Here is a 23,102-nt window from a genome sequence, read left to right on the forward strand (position 1 = left end):
GGGGGCGATACTGCAGTTCAATTCCTTGGGAATTCCTCGCAGCCATCCGCCCGAAGAAGTGAGTTGGGGACCCACTGGTAACACTGCCCCACTGAGGGCTGAGCAGGTGCCCCGCTGCCCTGCCCAAGGCTGCTACCGGAACCAGGCAGTGCTGGTCTGTGCTGCTGCCCTTGCAGGTGCTGGGATGTGCACTGGGCAAAGAGGGCTGCAGCTCCCTGCTCTGAACAGCCATGCAGCAGCACCGGCACCTTTCGTCCAGCAGATTCATTGTTTTAAGTGGTTTCTTCAAAAAAAGCGGAGGGACAAAACTGACTTTTACGTATTTCAATATCACAGAACAAATATATAATAATTAAAATAATAATATTAATAATCTGTTGCACCTTGATGCAGCTTAGAGTGTTTAAAGAAAGAGTGTATTTGATTACCCTTCTGCATATTGGGTTGTTGGGGCACAGAAAGAAACCCGGGCAATGGAGGCCTTACAGAAGTTGTATGAACAAGTTTATCTCACATGAACAACCTGACTATGACCAGTCTGGACCAGGACTGAAACATCTGAAGGCAGAATGAGGTTTCAGACATGCCTGCTTTGGAGATACTTTAATTCCATGTTTTGGTTTAGTTTATTACAAACACATGAAACACTATTAAAATCAAAACTATTTCTGATGATGAGCTGCATCTCTACTCCCCTCAAGAATCAGAGCTGCTGAGTTATGTTTTAATATGCCCATACAAACATCTTCCAGAATGTTTTGTTTCATCCCTGGTGACTGCTGCTGGTTTATGTGGCATATACAGACTTACTAATTAAAATGATTTGCAGTCTTTGGCATCTAGGTATTTTCCCCATTAAAGAAAGTATTGTCTGAGCAGCTTTGAAATATTTAGCTCATGCTCATGAGGGAGCTGGACATCTCTTATTGCTGACCTGTCGCAGAGTGAACCCCCCTTAGAGTAGATGTGGGGCCAGGAAGAAATGAGGGGAAGAGGGGAAGCTTCTCCTGCAGGAGGTGAAACTTGGCTACTGTGACTTTCCCACAGCAGAGAGACTATTGCATCCCAAATTCCTTTGGTTCTGTGGCAATTTAACGAAGGGGTGAAATCCTTTTAGCATTGCTTTAACATACCGAGCCTGGGCTATTTCATATGCAAGAATATGCAAACAGAAAGGAGGACCTGTCTGCAGTAAGGCATTTTTTCTGGCAAACTTGATACACTGAATATGGATCCGTACCCTCATCGCTTCATCACCACCCTGTGATGTTTGGCCCCAAAGCTAAAGTGGCTTTTGCTGCAAATAGCCACACTGACAGCTCCTTGTAAGTAGGGCAAGAGTGGATTAGTGCAGGCATTTTGCGGCAGAAGGCTCTGGAGTCTCACCTGCGCAGCCACAGGATTGCATTCATGTCCTGCTTTAATGCCCTTGAGCATCTCTTATCTTCCAAATTCTAAGTGCCTTATTTTTTTTTCTTTACCTACACAGGCAGGAGGCAGCAGAAGCAAGCAGAAATGGGATGGGGAGAATGGGAGAGAAACAGAGGGTGCCTACTACACCCCTTTCCCCTCTTGGGAACCTATAGGGCAAGTCTACTCTCAAGCAGCAAATTACAAAGGTCTCCGCTGTGGTCTGCTGCTCTCTGTATCCAAAGTTCCTTAGGGAAGGTACAGTACAGCTGGAAACTGGGGAATATGGCAGCCAGATGGCCTCTTCTTCAAGGATTTGTGCGTGTTCTGGGAAGCACAGAGTCTGGAACTTGCTTCTCCCACTTGCTGTGCTGCTCGGCAGGACCCTCTTGCTGTGGGAGGAGCACCCCCTGTAAATGCTGCAACACTCTCGTGGAGCATCCCTGGTACATCTTAGACACTCAACATCATTTTACATATTTGCATTTCTGTAAATTCACTGTAGTGTTCTTTAAAAAAACTGTTTCACCTTCAATTTTTGTAATACCATGTCATTGAAAATCAAGTTACTCAAAACAAACAAACAAAACTCCCAAACAAACAAACAAAAACAGAAGTAAAAACAAAAAAATTGGATTTAATGTTTATTCTATTTCATCTAAATATTTTTGTACAGAAAAAGTACTGGCCACCCATAATACTCATGGTCATTTGGATAACTTTTCCAGAGATTTGTTCCAAAAGTTCCTTACCTGAAATGATTAGCTGAAGTAAGGATGGGATGCTTTTTTTCTTCACCCATTTAAATTTTCTCCATTTCTGTTGACTACTAACTCTATATTGTATTGCTTAGACATGGGAATGTATAATTAAGGTGTGCAACCTGGCATCCAACTTCAAACTCTCTTTCCCCATCATATTCCCATAGTCATCATCAGTCTCCCTTTTAATAAACTGTTTTGACTCCCCTTCAGCTCTCCTCTTTTGAGAGAACCTGAGTGCAGTGAATTGTCACAAATCCTGCAAAGTTTGGGCTCCTTGCTTGGGTACCTTCAGTGGTGAGAGAGATCTGTCTGTCTCACAAGAACAGGAATGTAAGTTTTGAGGTACTGGCTGGGATCACTAGTTGAGGTGTGTTGTGAGAGGAGTCACAGCTCCTCAGACAGCCCACGGAAGAGATTTCACACCTTGAACCCTCCAACCTCTCTGATTCACCTAGGCCTGAGTAGGTGTCTGTGTGCTCGTGTGATGTGTTTCTTCATAGGCTTTAAGTCAAGGCATGTGAAGTTACTGCCTTTAGAACAGTCTGAAATTCTTCAGCTTGAAAGTAATAAACATAACAACCTCTGTAGGCAGGTCCATGGAGATGGGAAAAGTCCTAAGCTGCTTTACTCAACAAAAAGGAGCATGAAATACCACTAACAATCGTTAGCAGGTCATTCAGGAGCAATCATAATTTCTGTAAGGTGGTAAGACTATCAAGACTATCATACTGGTCATTAGTGGACATAAGAATGTAACTGAAAGAGAGCTGGTGTTATTTTGTAATTTAGTGGGGTTTTTCCCATCTCATTGATATTGGTATTGTATTCCCTAGATTGAGTTTATGTCACTTCACCATAGCGCTCGAAAGCATGTCCATGATAGCTTGGGAGGAGTGATAGACCTAGTTGTGTGGGAGTGGTAACCTTGTATTTAAGTTAAAAAATTGTGTTGAAACAGTGGATGCCACTGGGTGGAGAAGCTGACTTCTTCCACTGCGGAGAGCAAGAGGAATAAGTACAGCACATTTAAAGAATCCTATTGACTTTTGTCCTGGTTTTGTTAAAAAACAAGTTTCTCTTTTAGTGAATTTGCCAGTCAGCTAAAGCCTTCATATTAGCTGCATTTTCCTGGAGAACCAGATACATGTTTTGGTAAACCTAGCAATGGAATGCAAACTTACTGATAAGCACCGGTAGACATCTCACAAGAGGGGCAACGAGAAACAGGTGACCAAGAAACTGACCAACTGTGTATAACATTCCATTCACGTGAATACTTCATATAAAAGTGGGAGATCACAAGAATCTCGTCCCTTTTCCGTTTTTCCATTCTGCTTATGGCTGACATTAGAGGACCTTGCTAGTCGTCCCTGCGAACTGAGGCCTAGTGAGAGACTGAATCCTGCTCTGGTTGGCTACAGAGTCTAATCGAGGACTTTGGGTGCTGGCTCTGCAGTTGCTGAGACTTACAAGATTGGTTTCGTATATTTTGTATTATTTTCTCTATTCTTGTTAGTAGCAATAATAAAATATCTTTAATTTTTCCAACTCTCTTCCCTCTGTCCTTCTTTCCCTCCCAATTGGCTGTCCTTAGTGGGAAGGGGGGAGAGGGAGGGGCAAAAGGGGGAAGTGGGGGGGGTAGGAGGTTAACAATACATCTGCCAGGGTTTTATTGTCACCCCGCAATTTAACCCTCGACAACTTTGTAGCTGGAAAGTATAAAAAATGACTGCCCTTCACCATTCCTTATGGCCAAGGGGGGTCCTTCCACCAGCATGACTTAAGCTGTCTTCATGTCCTCACTGATGCTGAAACTGGCCTCGAAGGGAGCTACACCACCAGTATAGCTCAGCTGTTGCTGACGTTGCCTTGCTGATACATTCTCATAACTGTGCCTAGAACAGAAAAGCAGTTCATGAAATTGTTAGCACCGAATGATAATTTCTGAGAATTGGTGGCTTTCCAGGTTGGCTTGGTAGCATGACTTCTCTAGAGACTGGCAATGTCAGTCTATCTTCTTAACACCTCAGATTCCAGTCATTTTGAGAGTATAACAAAACGTCTTCAGAACTTTAAAGAACGCATTGAGTTTGAAGTCACTCTTAAAAATGAATGAATGTCCTGGGATGCTCATTTTCTTTCTAATTGAATCTTGTTTCTCTTTTAGATCCCTAATGGATAGAGCACAGATTGGTACTGAAGCATAGAAAACACTTCTAAATCTGGCTTCTAAATGGAGTGACTTAAATTCCAGACTGGGCAGAAGTTTGATGTGTGGTTCAATGTGGTGTTGTATTTTTCAGTAGCATTACTACTTCATAGGCAACTCCAAGTTTTTTCCACATGAGTAGATGAAGGTCAGCCGCGCTCAGGATAACAGAAATCAGAATGAAAAGGGGAGAAAGGTTAAAGGCTGAAGGCTCAAGCTAATACCCAAAAATAGTGATTGCCTCTCTGGTTTCTCCTAAACACGTTTCTCTTGCTGAGATAGACAGAAGCTTTTTAAAGAGATGTTCACTTAAGCTAGGTAGCAGTTCAAAGGTTTGGTTCTTTGGGTGATGTGTTTGTTGTAAAAAACCTGGTCATTATCCTGCAAAAGCTTTGCATGTAAAAACTTACTTCCTAAATTATATCTGACATCCAAGCCAAGCAGGTCTAAATCCACAGGCTCCCTGACCTAAGCTGGTAAGGTATGTGTGGGGGTGCAGCTTCCTCCTGTGCTGTGCCACATAGCTAAAATTGAGGGTACACAGGGCCTTCTTACCAGATATGACCTGCTTCTTGGAGGATGGGGTCAAAGAGGTGGCATCATCTTGGCATATCTGTGTCAACTTAGTCCTGGTTTAATAAGTACTTTCAGAGACTTTTATGGAAATATTTTTGTTTCTTTAATTTGAAAATCTGTGTAATGTACAGCTCTGTCTCATCCAAAAATGACAGAGGACTAAGCCAGCCAAACACAGAGGGTTTCTTATAGCTGGGAGAGTTGCAGTGGAAATGCTTAGCAGCAGGAGCTGGGTAACCTACATTCCAACAAGAGGAAGTTTTAGATTAAAGGAGTTCTGATAAAGTGTTTTACTGTGCTCTTCCAGCTGACTACAAATGCAGTAGGCACTAATGATGACATTAATTATTTAGCATATTTTTTTCTTGATATTATTCTGTTTTCCATTCACTGACTAGGTTTCCAGATACGTATTTTTGAGTTAGATAATAACTAAGGAGGACAGAGCACAGAAGCAGTAGGTCCCTTGTAACTTTAAGTAGTATCTTATCTGTTGCACACCTTGGCTTTTTGTAATGAACACGTAACGCTTTGTAGCCAAGCTTTTCAGAGGAATGCTGTTGTCATCTTTCCTCTCTGTAAAAGCCCCTCTGCTCCCGACACTTTAATTGCTGTTGCCTAAATGAGGCACTGCAGAGTGTTAATGTATGAGTCTGAGCGACAACACACTTCTCTTTTCACAGAGCTTTTGCCCTTGATCGTGAATTTAGCAGAGCACATACCTTAAAAATAACTGGAGATTCAAGGGGAATTGCTGCACTTCGCCTCTTGCATGAGGTTTGTGAATACAGGATCATTCAACAATAACTCATATTGTTTCCCTGGGAATAACAAGCAATGCAATTAGTGAACTACTTAATAACTGTTCGGTTAGAGAGAACAGAAGCGATATTTCTCTGTTTCTGGAAGCAGTGTTCAGTGTCCACATGTTCTGAAGAAAAAAAAATAAAGGCTTGAAATCCTGTCTGCAGCCTCCCTTCTTGCAAGCTGCCCCTCCGGCTTCTCCCAGACAAGGCAGCAGGATGTTTTTATTCCCTCCGGGGCTATCCTCCTTGGTTTTCTCCAGGGAGTCGGGCACAGCCGGCAGCCGAAAGGGAGTGGAGTTTGGGGGCGAGGGCTGGCGGAGCTGATGTCAGAGCAGGGCGGCGGGAGCCATTGGGCTACGGGAGACTTTGCAGCAGCAAATCCGCCCCCCCGCCCCCCGCTCCCCCCACCCCCCGCCCGCCCCGCACCATTGGCTTCAAAGCGGCCGGTGCCCAGCAACTCGCGGAGGTGCAAAAAGTGGCCGCGGGGCCGGTAGAGCCGCTGCTACCGCCCCCGGGCATCGCCCCGGCCGGGCCCGGCACGTCGGGGCGGAGGCGCGAACCCTCGCCGCGCCGCTGGGCAGCGCCGAGCAGGCAGCCAGCCCGCCCCGCCGCGCTATAAAAGCCGCCTCCAGAAAGAGGAGAAACTCCACGGGAGGAAAACATCTCGGCGCGGTGCTGTTCCGTTGAAGTACAGGCATGACATCCGTCCTGGGCAGCAGCAGGGCGTCGGGAGGGCCAAGCGGGCAGCTGAAATGCAAGTCCAAGAGGAGGAGAAGGAGGAGATCAAAGAGGAAAGGTAAACGACTTTTTTTTTCTTTTTTTATCCTTTTTTTTTTTTTTTTTCCCTCTTTCTCTCTGCCTGTCTCCCGCACACACTCCCGGGCATCGGCTGCTCCTGTGTTTATTGTCTGTGTATGGCGCACGGCGGTACCGGCCCTGCCGCTGCCCCGACGGCCGGGGCGGAGCGGGCGGTGCCTTCCCCACCGCACTGATCCGCCACCTGCGGGGTCCGGCCGGCGGCGAGAGGGGCCGCCGCTCTCCCGTCGGACGGGCAGTGTTGCCTCTCCTCCTCTCTTTGTTTTGGGCTGAGGTTGAGCCCCGCGGAGGTGCCGGCAGGCGGGAGCTCGGCGGGCCCCGTCCGGGGCAGCGCGGTGCGACGGAGCTTTCCCGGGGCTCCGCCGGCCCCGGCACTGCCCCCTCCCGCCTCCGGCGCCGCCAGCCCGGCCCCAGGCTGACACCCGTCCCGCCGTGTCCCGCCGTGTCCCGCCGCCCGCCGGTGCCAGCGCCAGGACGTGTCCCCGGCAGCACGCAGCTCCCGGCCGGCGGGGCGCGCCCCCAAAACTACCTCCTTTTTATATATGTATATATTTTTTAATATATTAAATATTAAAAATATATATATAAAGGTCCACCGAGTTTTTCTGTTTTGGTGCTGTTCCACTTCCCTAAGCAAATCTCTGCTAGGAAAGCGCTAATTGGCAGAAGCAGGAAAAGTAAAGCCACAGGATGTCATTGCGAACAGGGAATCTGCCCTAGATAAAAGCTTTTCGCAAGGCTGCCCCGTTTTCTCCTGTAGAGGGGATGGCACACTACTGCCTGATTTTTGAGGTTTTGCCTGAAAAAGCCGAAGTTAACAGACAGTGAACACTTTAAAGTAAAATTAACTGATAGGAGAAGCAGAGTGCCAGAGATGCCCAGCTGCAACTCATTTGATTGCAGGGATGCGAACTCCAAGTGTTTCTCTGAGCAGTAAACATCACCTAACCTGTAACTGTCATAATTATGTGAGACTAACGCAAGTTTTAGTCAGCTAGCTCGACAACTCAAGACAATACTTTGGGTACCCTGCCTCTTCTTCCGATTCTAGAAATCCTAATTTGGAGGCGCCCTTAGCTAAGTGCCTTTTAATTATTGATTGTGTTAAAGCCAATGAGCACGGTATTTGACAACTTTTTAGAAAGGTGTCAAAGCAGGTTTTTCATAAAAACTACTGAAAACGGGTCAAAAGCTAAATACTAGACTGTATCATTTGATTGTCACTATTTTAACTTGAATGCCTGAACTCGCTGTATTCAGAATCACAGTAACAAATAGTGACCAGCCCGTGAGTAAAACCAACAGACATGCAGATATATCAGTACTTTGAGTAGGTGTGTAACCTTGACTTGTTACTCTGGAGCTACAACATGCTGTAACATCTGGTGACAAAGGCTGTGTTTCATGTTCTGTTATAGAATAAATTTTAAAATACTAAGCAAAGGGAGCACTCTCATACTCCCTCTCTTTAAATCTGTTTGTACTTAAGTTGTGCTCTGGAGACTTCTTTGTGCTGTATTTGTTCAAGCCAAACTACTTTTCTAGGGAATTACAAACTTAGCCTAGCCTTAGCTACCCTGTGCTTGGCCAAGAGAAAAGAGTAATCCATTAATCTCTGCAGTGGAGTAAAGGTGCTTAGTTATAAAGGTAAGTTATAAGTGTTAATTTTGTTTTTAAGCAGGAGACAAAAGTAAGTCTTTCCATAAGACTTTTCTGTTGCTTCCTTTGTTGCTCTGTGTTGTGCCAAAATAAGATGGAAGTTGAATGTTTTAAAAAACACCTAAAAAATATGTTAAACGATAAGTTGGTAGATGGCAGCTATTTGCAGAATACACAGCTGGAGGTTGGTGGCATTCTAGAAAGTGCTTGACTGACCACTATCAATAAGAATGTGCACTTGAACAGTTTATTCTTTTATTTCTCCAAATGTGCTATTGTAACCACTTTCCAAATGATGTAGTTGGTTAGTATACTAATTATAGGGAGCAATTCTTGTGTTCATATGATTTTTATTTTATTTTTTATACAATCACAGTATATATTCATAAAAATACACATTCCTGTAAAATTATGCTAGCAAAATATGCCTGTAACTTAAGGCACACCCAGTATAGGACCTGTTGGATTTTACTGCTAGGTTAGTTTATTCCTGTGGATTTTTTGATTGTATCTAATACAAAGGTGTTGTTTAACCAACTGGCTGTCCTGGAGACTAATCATGAAAATGTGTTAGGCTCATGAGAATTAATAGGGGCTCGACTGTTTTGCAGGTTTGATCTATTTAATAGATTGTGAAAAATCTTTTGAAAGAGTTACACCAGAGACACATGACTTTAACTGTTCTACAGTACATATATATTATTTATAGCAAGAATACTTTTAGTAGATGTTTTTAAGTGTATAGCTATGCACATATGTTTACACATACACACACAGAGATACCTATGGATGCATGTAGACAAATAAATTAACTTGTCTTAAATTTAAATTGAATATTAATCAGAGTAACTAAATGGAATTATCTGTCACATGCCCACTTCTTAAGGAGATGGACTCCACAAATTATTTATACAGCCTCATATATTTTATTACACATTACATATAAAGTGTGCTTAAAAACGGGTTGAGACATTACCTGATAGAATATCTAGGAATGTGTAGCAGTGGAAGCAAATATTATTCTCTATTTAATAGCATTGCTTTTCCCCTTCTGATTTACTTTTCATGTTTTCAGTCACATTTTTGTCCTGATTAATGTGAATTATAAATCAGTGTGTCTGGCTATAGCACTTTGCTCCATTTCTTTTATACCTGGATGCTCTGTTTTAGGAGTTTCCTGGGGACAGAAACCCAGTTCAAGCAAGTAAAGCAAACAGCGTTCTCTGAATAGATAAATTTCCCTGTGTATTTAGGCTAAAAAACAGTAAAAAACATGTGCTGCAAGAGTCTGAGAGAATTTCCATATATGCAAATTGAACACTGAAAAGTGTAGGACACCGAGCGTAATTCCAGTGTACAATGACATTGCCCAGTAATTAGTTTGCATGCATCATATTTTTATGGTTATGAAGTCTAGCAACCCTTTCAGTATATAGATCCTACCTGAAGACTGAACACTAAATGTCCATGCAATGAATATCACACTGCAAGCATATATTTGCATAGTGATTTCATTCAGTCTTACACTACATGCAGAAAGGGTGTTGAAAAGATAAAATGTGTATATTCATAGCCATTTGTTAAATTAGTATAGGTAGTAATATTTTCATTATCGTTTAGAAAATAAGTGTGTTAACTCCCAGTGGGACGTAAATATCTTAATTTCTCAAAGACCTAATGAAAAATAAATACAGATGCTTGCCAGAATATCTTCATCCTAATTTCATGTAAAAGCAGTAATAGGTATTTTGTGTTTCTCTCTGTGTTTGGGTTTTTTAAATCTGTGTGTATAAAATGACCAGAGGTTAGAAACCTTTGCGTGCTGTTTTAGAGAAATCCATTTTAGATTTTTTGGGCTTTGTAGGAAGTTGCTGGATTTGTGGGTTCTTGTGTTTTCTCCAGGGCTCTGGAATATGGCTGAGTATTGGCAGAATTCAGCACAGCCACCTCAGCACGGTTTGTACAACTTCCATAGCCTGCGGTGTAGATTTTCAAAAGAAGGTTTGTTATCTGAGCTAAATGATTAAAAGTGACCACACAAAAGCACGGTTGCTGTTTACTGATAGTACTAAAAAGCCCACACTTCAGCAGCCTCCAGCAACTTAGAAATCAACATACAGAAAGGAGGTATGAAATGGGTGATTGGAGATATGCCCCTTTGGAGTTATTTTCCAGTGTAAAACAACAAATAATCCACCTTATTTGTAATTCTGTTCTATACGCCCAGCGATTAAAGTTAATTACTGGAAACAGGAGGGAATCAGGTATCCCTGATATGATAGAAAGCCATGGCCGAGGTCATTGCTGATACAATGGGACACTAAATAAAAGTTGACAAGAATAAACTAAATAAAGGCTGCAAGCGGGTGAGAGAGGCAAAATGATTGTGAAATGAAATTCAATGAAAAATTAATGAAATAGAAAGATTGTGCTGAGGACGGAGGGAGGAAACCAGCTTGGTTCTTCATCATCCTGCAATGCCAAAGTAATAAATGAGCGTGTTTCATCTCAGCGAGGTTCAGGGACACAACTCCTTCCCCACAACCGGATTGTGCTGTGCTTCAAGATGTGTTCCGCTTATCTCGTCCCCTGACAGCTCAAGACGAACGGACTGGATTTGGTGATAAAATTAAATTGATTAAACCTTTATCCATCATCTAATTTGGTACCTTTCTTTTTTATTTTCTTTTTTACTATTACCTCCAATTTCTAGTGATCCGTGTAATGACAGCAATTTGAGATAGCATCAAGGACATTAGCCACGATGACTGAACTTAAATTTAGAATAAAAAATATGGGATTCATGAGTCCATATCTAAATAGCAGATGATTAGGTTATAGCAGAGTTGCATCTTCCTAGCAACCGCACGTAAATGTGAGGACAATAAAATGGCATATTTTACTTTGAGAGAGAACAAAATATTTAAACTTTATGTCAGATTATTAATTATGTAAGTAGAAAAAACACTAATATAAATATTGATCATAACTTATAGGTACAATGGCATATATAGCCATTTTTACCTTTTTGAACACAGAAATTAAGTCGGATGTTTTGCTTTCGTCAGTGGTGATGCAGAGACATATAAAGCTAGTGGCAAAGTATCATACTGCTGGAAATTGCTTCATATTGCTTAAAATTCTGTAACTCCTCCTTGGTGATTTGGGTAGGGAAATTTTCCCATAAGCTGAGAGCTTTGCTTACAAATTCCAGTTTAAGTGATATTAATGGAGTTTATAAAACACTTAATGGCAGCCCTTTCTGAAGTGATACCCTACAACTGGGAAACGCTGCACTAAAAATTAAAGGTCAGATGAAATTGCCTTGTGAAATACCAAAGCTACTAAAGGTCTGTGCAAACTGTTTTCTTAGGTTCCTTTAATGCAAGTTGTATTAAAAAGGTGAACATTAGAATATCTGTCTGATCTGTGTTAACTGTACTAGTTTTGAATTACTGCTGTCCAATATTGGATAGGTTTTGTGAATAGTAATGAACCTGAATTGATCCCTGTTTACAGCTAAATATCTCTACAACCTTTCAGGCAGTTTACCACTGTTTTCTGTGTAAACTATTAGTTATCCAGACAAAAAATGCTGATATGCATCAATAGATAGATCACTCTCAAGGTACCATGATGGACTTGATGTTTTCTGCATAAAACAGCTTGTTTTGCCTGCAAATCATGTAAGTTCCAATAGTGAAATGAAATGCTTACCTTCCTGCTCTGGCTGACCTTTGTTCCTCGCTATATTAATTTGAAATGAAGCAGCCAACCCAGAGGACTTTTTAACAGCATATTGTGATATATAATATATTAAAAAGACCGCTTTGTTAACTGGCGAAAGCAGCTTGTCAACCCGTACTAATAGGCAGTCCTCCCTGAGTCATAAAATCACCAAATTTAATGCTTTAACAGAAAGCATTAAATGGATGGTGTTATCGTTGTTGTTCAGTCAGTCTAGAATTTCTTCTTACGATGAGTTTGAAATATGAAGATGTATTTTTGGGGCCCTGAGCTAACAATACCCACTCTGGATAAGTATTGGACATTCCTGTGGATGGTTTAGTGAGAATCTCTGCTAATCAAAGCGTGATAACAAGGCAAGCACAGAGCAGGACAGAGTGTGTGAAGAGCAGGATGGCTAATATTGAAGATATTATGGTGTCATTAGTGAATGAAAGATGTATTTTCACTTAGTATATTCTCTTTCATTCTGGCTGTTCTAGCTCCCAAATGTGTACTAGAAATAGTGAGGATTCAGAGACACATGGCAAAAGGGACCGGAGATTTTTTAAATTTCAGTAGAAGGAAACTGGTAAGATTTATATTGTTCACTTTGGAGAAAAACTTACAAAAGAATACAGTAAAATGAATTTTTAAAAGGAAATATTATAAAGAACATAATCAAGCTACTCTGATTTATTTCTGTGTTTTTGTTTTGTTTTATTTACAAAGACAGAGGCTTTTAAGGAAACAGAATTTCGGCATGTTTAGTGGGAGTGGAGGGACTTTTTTCTGTTGGGACAGTATATAGCTGTCCTGGAGAATGCATTAATTCAAGGTATGGAAAACCAAAATCTACATGGTGTAGGAGCTGAGCTATTTGATTAGCTCAGCTGAGACTAACGCTAAAAAGTTTGCTGCTCACTTCAGTGAATAAAGGCTTTGGCTTTAGGTAGGATACATTAAGAAGGATTCGTGTTTTTTTTTTTTTTAATATGAGATATGAATCCTCTTTTTCAGGAAATTATCTGACTCCTGACTTGCTTGGATTATAAGGAAAGGTGATTTGTAAGGTGGTTTATTGGCTCACTGTGAGGCTTTTTGCACCATCTCCTCCTTTCTCAGCTGAAGCGGCAGCGCGGCAGTTCAGGAGGTGCCTTTCTGCTGGGCTTGGTGGCGGTGGAATGCGTGTCCCTCTGCCCATGTGCCTCCCCAAACCAGCAACGGGGCTGCCAGGGAGGCAGGCGCATTTCTTCGGAATATTCCTGACAGCTTTTTAAGTCGCCTTCCTCTCTGTTCCCACTCAACGCTGTGCATGATGTATGTAAAAATAGACCGAAATGGAGACTGATTCCCAATCTCTTACTTTTATAGTGAGGTTAGGAGGATAGCGATAAAAATGAATTCACCTCCCCTTTTCTTATTCCCTAGCAAAAAGAAACAAAAAGGTGGGATAACGAACTTATGATTTGTTAAGCCGAAAAAAACACAGTTACTGGTGTGACTTCTGGTGTGTTGCCATCAGAAGAATATTGTGTAGTGGGGGATTACCCCTGCAAACCATAGTCTGTCTGTGTGAGAGTGTTCCTGCTGGGTTAGGGGTTGATTTCTACCAACTACTCCCTCTGATTTTGGAGTTGTACCACTTGTGAGTACTGTTTCTGAAACCTACAGTACAGGCTGGTGGCGTTTTATGTGCAGCTCAGGGCTGAGGAATGAGCAATAAGTAGATCTCAGCAAAACACTTCATGCTAAAGTGTGACTTTTTTTTTTTTTTTTCCCATTTTTACATTATCTTTGTTCCTCTCAAGAGAAACTGTCTTCAAAATTATTAGCAGAATCACCTTTCTCTAACTAGTAATGAAACATCAGTGTGAAGAGTCAAAGCTGCTGGGAAGTGTGGGAAGAAAGAAGTAGAATTTGACAGATTTTTTATCTCCATCTCCACAGAAAAAGATTTACACAAAACTAATTTTATGCAATTGCCCACTTCTTAGCACTTATCAGAGACTGTGAAATGGCTATTTATCCTTTAAATAGAGGGATCTGACTAAATGTAAAATGATGGCTATCAAGCTAACTCTAATAATTTATTACGTTTATATAAGGCCTGATTCTGCTGACCCTACTCACAGTAAAATTGCAACTGAAACTTCTCAGCATGAGTCAGGGTGTCAGAACTGTGCTGCTATGTACATGGGTGTTTGTGCCTAAATATATATGTACATATATACATTTTTGTATGAAATACACACATTTTGCTTCAACTGTCTAACCATATTAAATGAATTACTATAATAAACTCCAAGTTATATTAGTCAAAGGGTCTTAAAGCCTAGAGTAAAAAAAAATTATATTAGGGTTTAATTTTTTATATTGTATTGAAGGATTTTATTTAGACATGTAAAAATAAAATACATTTGTATCATTTGTGTATTTATACACATCCACCCATCCATGCTGTATGGATTTGTGATTTAAATACATATGTATGTCTGTATATATATGTATATATACAGACAGATATATATATAAATACTCTCATAGCATTTGTGTATGATCTTCCTCAGTGTAATACTAATAGTCTTACAGACAAATCATAAAGGCACGGCTGCACAAAGATAAAGGTTTTTTAGAGTGAGAAATAAAATGAAAGAAACTTCTTATAAGCCAGATTTTTCAGGGAATTTCTATATTCTGCTTTTGTAGATATGTTTTCTGAGTAACTAAGTAATTCAGAATAGTGAAAATAGATCCTTACGCAAGAGCCGGTAATATTTATGTCAGGAAACCTCGCACCTTTACCAAAAAAGTGGATTTGGTCTTAAGTTTCTTTGTGTGCTGATCTTTCTCTAGCTGAATCTTATGGAAGAGCTGACATAACTGGGAGCAGAAGCCAACCCTGAGCTCGTACTCTGTTTTACAGCCATGCCAGAAGCTCTGCCACGAACTGCCAGGCAAAATGCCTCTGGATTCTTGAACAAGATTTAACTGAAATTAACTTTCATTAACTGGTTTCCAGGTTGTAATTTCCCTCCCTCGTGCCCATCATGAATTGCAGTTGAGATGTCGGTATGAATGGTGATTTTGGGAGGCGAGGGGCAGAGCCGCAGTGGTCTGCGTTGCCTCCATTGTTGAGCAGCGCAGGCAGTAATTAAATTGGAGCTCAGTTCTTGCTGCTTGTGGGTTTAGCAGTTCGAAAGAAACAGTACAAAAAGTGAATGTTCTCTAATATCACATCTCCTCCAGTTGGAAGTACTGCAAATATTATCAATTGATCTGTGTTTATCATTTACGTATGCTAAAGAATGTGATGTCTGTCCTTATAATTTGTTGTTTCTAAAACCTAGACACTTGACTTGTTTTCAATTCACATTTCTAATGACCAGTTTTTCCAGCTGCATGACAGAAGTTTGCTTTACCTGGTGCTGTGCCCACGAGGAGCACTTTTTGTGCCTTCAGACAAAATGCATGAGCACAAGTTATTTGATGATATTTTTTAAAAAAGAAAAAAGTTTCACTATGGGAATCCTTTAGATTTCATGTGCAGGAAGAAGAGCGAATATACAGCATTCAAGCATAAACGTGAAGCATTTCAGTTCTGCCAGAACAAGTCAAAAGCTAGTCCTTTTAGGTTAAATTGTGCCCTACCAATAATACTTATTTTAAAAAGAGACTTTAACTCTGCATTCCTGTTGTTGAAAAAACTGAAGAATTTTGGAGTCCTTGTGTGTTATAGCACAAGGTGTAAACTCAAAGGTTAAAACAAGATGTAAGAGGCTAACAGTACCAGTTACCAGAAGATGGTTATTAGGTGTCAAAAAAAAAGTGGGGATTTTTAAAAATGTACCCTGGCTTTGATTAGTCAGAGATGAAATAGCCCTTTGCAGTTTAGAACTGTGCTTTGTAATAGAAGTAGTTTAACAGAACACAGCTTTATAGATTGGTTAGCCAGGGCACATTTTTTAAGCAGATGACACATTCCGTGTAAATGGGGTAAGAAGCCATAGACAAAGAAGTTTTGTCAGGTTTTCCTGAAGGCTACCAGTGAATTCCGTGTTAAATTTATACTTTAATGATGTGAGGCACATTGAACTATTCTTCCCAGCCAGTGACTAAGATCATCCTTCTCTTCAGAGAATTCCAACTCATCCTAGCCAGCAAGGACTCTTATTGCCCAGAGTTAATAAAAATACATCAGTGTAATCATATTAGGTACATGCTCAAAGTATTTATCAGAAGTTGTCATTAACTCTCATAGACAGAGAGGCCACATTCCCCGTTTATAGGGAGGGGAACTGAGTCAGAGCAGTTAATAAATCTGTTGCAGAGTTAATTAGTGAGAGGCAGCAATTCAGGAGTCTCTCAGTCTAGTTTCGAGTGAACCTGTTTCTAGATCGTGTCTGTCTTTTCTGTAGCTGCATCATGTCTGCAGGTGCATCACATCACTTGGGTTTATCATTGTGAAATACCCGTGTGAAATGGCAGGTCCTGCTCACAGGCAGGAGCAGGCAGGAACAGGTATAATCCCTGCCTGCAAGGCAGCCTGCAACATCTGCCCACAAAGCAGTTCCGCCTGGTGCTGTTTGAAAGAAGAAGGCTTTTTATTTATTTATCTGTTTTATATGTAAACAAGTGCATGGGATCAAATTCCTCCTTGGTGTTAAATCACATTTGCTCTTCAGTTCCTGGAGGGCTTTTGATTTCTCCCCAAATGGCTTGTTACACATGCTGAGGGCAAGGTTTCTGTGTATCCAAGTTTACATTTTAAAGACAAGTCTTTCTTCAATATTAGCAGCACATTGCTGACAAATCTGCAGAATAACTCTATTTTGCCACACGCATTCCTTCCTTCAGATGCTATGAGAACTGCTTATGGAATTAATTGAAACCATTAGAGATTTTATTTATTTTTTTAATGAGATTGCTCCTTTTAGATTAATCACTTAATTCCAGTAAGATCAAATATTATCTAGATTTCATAACCTCTATTTCCGTTAGAAATCCTAGTGCTCACATTTGTGCCTTGCATGTCGGTAATCAATTTTGTATATATACGTGCTTCTTGGAAGAGCCAAGAGACTATTCCACTTTAGCTAAAACCATTGCAAATTGACTGTACTTTTTAACCATAAGACAATTCTTTAACTAAATGTGGCAGACAACTCTAAGATTAAAAAAAAAAAAAAGGAAATAAGCCCTGGTTTCTGAGTCTAGGAAAGTAATTCTAAAACTTAAAAACATTAAAAAAATATCTTCCTTATGCATTGCTGCTTTAATTTTTCCTCAAAAAACTCCAAGCCCTCATCAAGAGTGTCCATAATGAAATGAAAGTGAGGCACAATGAATTAGACACTATTTTGGATCTTGTGGAGCACTGTTTTAACAGGAGTATTAATTAAACACTACAGAAGCTGTCTCAATCTAGTGTTAATGATTAAAAAGCTAACAGCAAAGGCTCCAAAAAGCCACTTTTTAAATAAAACTGTGTATGTAACCCTGAAGATCCATTTGTTTATCGTATATCTGCACTTTTTGCATGTATCTCTTTTGTTAGTACAACACCCATCTCTCTCCTCCACTTCCTGTTGTTTTCTTAATCCTCTCATGTAGCCTCAGCTATTGAAGCAGCTGTTGTTCATACAAATTATAAAAATGAAAATACATATGAGATTGGTGGCTGGATAGGACCAATATATCATCAAAGGTCTTTGGGGTAGCACATGGCCTTGGTTCAGCAGAATCACTTGTTCAGTTGTTCCATTGCTGCTCAGAAAAGCAGTAAATAATAAGTAACAAGTTCTGCATACAAATATGCAGCTGCTTAATATTTTTTTTTTGTGGAATCACAAACTGGGTAAGAAGTTAACTATTCTTTTCCTAAAATTTTTCTATATATAAAAAAGTTTGCAATGCACTTACTTGCCAACACATATTTCTTAGGGCTTATTCTGTCTCAGCACATCTAAACTGATCTTCCTACCACTTCCTGAGCTGAAGAAATGTTTCTCTGACACTGGCGTGTAAAGCTGAGTTCTGTGCTATTTAGGCAGAAATAGGAGACAGCAAAAGTAAAGGTACAGGGCTGAGACTATTGCTCTAATGGTCATTACAGCAAAAGAAATGTGTGCATCATACGCAGGCAGTTGGATGAAAAAAGTTGTTTGTTAATTTTGGTTAATCTTGGTTTCAAATATGTTTCCTTTAGTTGGTTTGCCCTATGCTATATTGTTGCAAATGCTGGGCTTGGACACATACCTGTCAGCAGGTATGGTCGTGTGTAGACCTCGTACAGACAATCCACTGAATATCCATCTGTCATTTCCTCGTGCTCCGGCAGGTATCACTGAGTTTGAGTATTGTAGAAGAGATGATGATGACTCACCGAAACCCACATGGCAAAAAGAGACTTTTCAGTGATCATCAGCACAGGCTTTGCACAGAGATGAGGTACAGGTGGGCAGGCACACTAAAAGCACGATGAGATGTGATGCTCTGAGCGCATCTATGGCTAAAAGCGTGGCTTAAGGTTACTAGCCATATGTGTTCCTGACCAAATGCAGGAGACTGGTTTCCATCAGCCATTTCTAGCAGACAGCTTGTCTCTGCCGAATGTTGACAATGTATTACATAAATTTCCCTGCAACAGCTTGTTTCAGAAACTTTCCTCAGTAATGTAGATTAAGTTAGAATTTTGTTTTGACTGCTTTAATGCATATTCATTAGATAAAAGCCCAGACAATTACTGTGATAGTTTCACTAGCAGGTGGAGTATGTTTTAGAGTTTGATGAGCATGGGATTTGCTGAAATAATCTCAGAGAAATTTGGGGGATTATTTTTATGATGGCGGTTTGTATCCAAAGTGAGAACGTAAGCAGATTTTAAAGTGATTTCACTGTGTTTTACATTAGTTTGCTTTTACCATTTTAAATCTAGAATAGGTTCATACTTTGAACAAATGAAGGTCTCTTAGGGCAAGCAATGAACCACACAAATAACTGCTACCTAAGTAATATAGTTTGAAATTGCATAAATCGTATGCAGCAGTATTTCTAAAGGTATATCGCTTTATTGCATCCATTTTCCAAAACAGTAAAAAGAACTAGAAAAAATATTTTCTGTCTTCACTTGTATAATGTTCACTTTCATCCATTATGTACATTAAGGTTATAGATTAATTTTTGTTGAGTAGGTAATATTACAGAAAATACGCATGCATCAACACTCCTAAGAATTTGTGAACAAAAGCACTATTTCCTTTTTTGTTTCCACTAGAAAAGAGAGAAAGATTGAGGGCAGATTCAAGACAAAGAGAATAGGAGCCCAATCCTCTGCTGTTACATGGCAATATTTCAGTAGCACCAGGTTCTACCACTTACGGGACCTTCATCCCATAGGTCACCCTCACATGGGTGGTCCTGTTGTCTTCAGTGCAGATTGACCTCAGTGGTAATATTTACAGGATTTGGGGTCATGCTAACTGGCACTATCAGTAGTGGATCATTGCCAAATTAGAGTTTCAAAATGAAAACAAGAAAGTTAAAATTGCACACTCAGGAAAGCACTTTATTTTGTCCCTTCAGAGCAGCATCAGAATTTAACACGAAAAGAGGTTTAAAAATACACTTGCACAGCAGAGAGGTTATCAGTCTGGACTCCTCATCTGTTGAATACCTTGCAAGTAAGCATCAGTAGCAGTTCAGGATCTGACTTAAACAGAAATCATCATGTAAAAATACTAATAATTTATCTACGCTCTTTTGTTACTAATGGAACTTCAAAGCTATGAATGCATATGTTTATATGCAATTTCTATTTATATACTTAAACACAGACACTCTAGTACTATGCATATTAATATACCAACATGTGTTCCAGCAACGCGTATATTACCGTACATGCATATTTATATAGAGGGTTGAAATCACTGGAGGTTTTGTCCTAGGCTTCATAAGGAGCTTGGATCAAATTACTTTTTTTTTTTTAATAACCATTAGGCAAAATTTCCACAAATGTATTTGGTTTGTAACATTGTCTTGTTGTAGATGGTTTTTCATTCTTAAGCACAATTTTTTTCTGAGCTGCATCATTTTCACAAGCTTGTGTAGAGACGTATCTCTGTTGACAGAGCTCCCTTTACCATCCTCCTTTGTCTTTCTTGTTTTCAGTGTGTTTTAATCATGTTTTGTAATCCCCTATGCTCTTATAACTGATTAATTAGCCAGCCTTCGGTTTTAGGCTCTGAATTTTTCTCTTAGGCTCAGCCCATTTATAATATCAGCTGAAAAGACAAGATTGAACAACTGCTTTGTAGTTCATCTTTTTGCATCTCATACCCATCATGATTATTGTTTGTTCTTTAATATAACTGGGTTTTTAAATGGTAAAATGTTACACTCTGCATTATCTGGACTCTTAGCCTGAAAATAAATTCATGCAGATGTGCTGCCGGGAAATAGCAAAAGTCAAGGAGTCCATAATTTGTGTTCTTTTGTAGAATTTGGGACCTCAAATGTCTATTTTTTAAAGAAATTAAAGAAACTGTGACTGGTAAAAGATCATGGTAGATTAATTGTTCTTTTGCAGAGCTTTCGTCACTTTATATTTTCAAATTTTTCTTTGCAAAGAGGCAGGGTAGAAACCTATGTATATTTGTATACTTATGAAAAGTAAATAAATACAAGATTTTCATCCGGTCGTAGGTTGACAAATTCTATGGTTTTCAGAAAATCACATTATGGGTCCTGCAGGTGTACTAGCTTCTGGTGGCAGTGAAAGGACCATCCTCCTTCAGAAGTTCAAGTCTAAGCTTCCCTCAACTCCTTGTCAAGATTTCTGCACAAAGCCTGTTTGGTCAGAGCTTGTGGAAGGAACATTTTTCTCTGCCGCACTTGGCCTGTGCATTTTTTGATATAGTTGGGATCGAGATTTTGAGGGATTGAAGGAGAATCAATTTGCCGTTACCTTTTTCCAGCTGGAAACCATGGGATGGCAAACTTTCTCTCCCCACTCCCTGACACACAGCATGAAAGCATAGTGGAAATTTTGCCAAGACATTGCACTTTTGCTGGGACAGGTAGAAGAGCGATGAATAAAATATTTCTTTGCTTGTATCATCTACTGTCCTAGTCACTGAAGTCATCTGAAGCATGAGCTAGCAGCACAGAGAGGATTTATTTCTCCAAAAGGAACTCGCTGTCTCCAAGTGCCATATAATTTATGCAGAAATTGCTTGTTTCTGCTTTCTACTGCAGCTAATACCCACATGGCCTTGTCCATCTAAAGGACCATGTTCTCTTCAGCCTGAAATTGGCCAAAGCATGTTATACAGGCTGTCCCATATGTACTTTCTTACATCAGAGGCCAGACAGTGCCAATCGGCTGCTGGGGTCTCTTGCAGCTATGCATTTCTGTTATTCATGCCATTTGAGCCTTTCGAAATCTGTGAGAGCTCCAAATGCTTCTCAGTAGGGTTACTGCAGGTTTTGGAATGGTACTGTTTAATAATATAGTTAAGTATATAATAAATAATTAATATATAGTATATAATGTATAATATGTAATATCTAATATACAATATGTAATATATGGTATGTAATGTATACAATACAATATGTAATAGATATTACACAGTATATTATATGTAATATATAACATACATAATACATAAAATATAATGTATACTGTAAAATGTATAATATAATATAGAATACATAATATATAATACACAATATACAATACGTAATATATATATATCATGAAAGAAAACAGCTAAGGTCAGATTGTATTTTAACTGATTTTTTTTATTGCTTCCACAACTCCGTGTGATCTTTGAAGGCATTAGATTAAAAAAACAATTTCAAACATGAATAACAAATAACATGCAGAAAACTTCATTTCAGCCTGAATTAGCAATGTGAAGCGCCTTTCTGGGACTGCGATTCCAGTCTGCCAGTTTCCCAGAGTGCGCAGAACAAGTGTGGCTGTGACCAACAGAGCCCATCAAGCATTTTGAAATAGTTTCTAGCACTCATTTATTTCTTCAGGAAGAACTAATATTAAATATTCTAGTAGGCCTTTCAGGCCATATGGCATCTTGCTTTCCTGACTGCATCTCTTTTGTGTTTGTTTTTTTTTTTTTTAAAGAGATTTCCTCTCTTGCAGATGTTTGTTCACTTACAGGCTCATATTGTCCGGAACCATGGCCCTGTTCCCAGCCTCCAGCCAGTCCCCTTAGCTTCTTTCTTTGGACAGCAATGTATCAGCAAGGAGCAGCTGACTCTGATGCAACTTGATTAGGCTGAATTTTGGGACAGCAGAGTGTTTCTTTAGAAGACACAGCATCTCAAGAGTTGATGAGGCTTCAGGGAGATGCAAGACCCCACCTACAACAATTTGTCCCCCACGAGAACTGCTGACATGAGACACAGTCACCTATGTTGCCTTCTGCACATGCTTTCCTTTGAGTGTGACCAGAAAGTCTGTTTTATGAAGAAGTCCACGAAATCTGCTTGTGTCTGTCCAGGTGCAGGTCAGGGGCTTCAGTTTGGTGTGTGCTCATGAGCTGCTGAAATGTTGGGGTCACATGATGGTCCCGGTTCTGCCTGATGTGCTCACATGAACCTCTGAGAGATGTGTTGGTAGGGAGTCACACAGTCACGTTTCTCCTATATCTCCTGGTGGTATGGTGGGAGCTTGGTCCCCCAAGACCCATCAGCAAGGAAGACATGTCTTTACCTGATGTTTATCTGCGGTTTGGGGGCAGGATCACACGCTTGCAAACTGGATTTCTACTAAAAGAAGCTCTATTCTGAAACTGACAGTGCTGAAACTTAAAATTATCTTCTCCTTTATTACTAGGACATATTTTTAGGCCCTAATTCATGTCTCATGTGAACGCAATCCTCCCACTCCTACATTGGGAGTACTGAACTGGAGTCTGAGGGTTGCGTGTTACATTTTCCTGAAATAGCTGCTACCCAAGATTTTGAATATTTACATTCTTTGCATTTCAAAAAAAATGCACCCACTGTTTTTGGGTCTGTTCACAGTCTAAAAATAGTGAAAAATCTAAGGATGAACTGCTATCTTTTGTCTTCTTGTCACTCAATTCTCATTTTTATTTTGGTTGCGTG

At 40.1% G+C, this 23,102-nt stretch overlaps 1 protein-coding gene across 1 annotated transcript in view; it reads left to right on the top strand.

The window, feature by feature from the left end:
- Nucleotides 1-6,245: 6,245 nt before the first annotated feature.
- ADARB2 (adenosine deaminase RNA specific B2 (inactive)) overlaps nucleotides 6,246-23,102 on the top strand; it is a 318,732-nt gene continuing 301,875 nt past the window's right edge. Inside the window, exon 1 of the mRNA XM_065831151.2 lies at nucleotides 6,246-6,561. Within this exon, the coding sequence (XP_065687223.1) occupies nucleotides 6,462-6,561 (100 nt within the window). The 5' untranslated portion in view covers nucleotides 6,246-6,461. The remainder of the gene's footprint in view (nucleotides 6,562-23,102) is intronic.

Source organism: Patagioenas fasciata, chromosome 2 (assembly GCF_037038585.1).
Source record: "Patagioenas fasciata isolate bPatFas1 chromosome 2, bPatFas1.hap1, whole genome shotgun sequence".
Taxonomy (NCBI): Eukaryota; Metazoa; Chordata; class Aves; order Columbiformes; family Columbidae; genus Patagioenas; species Patagioenas fasciata.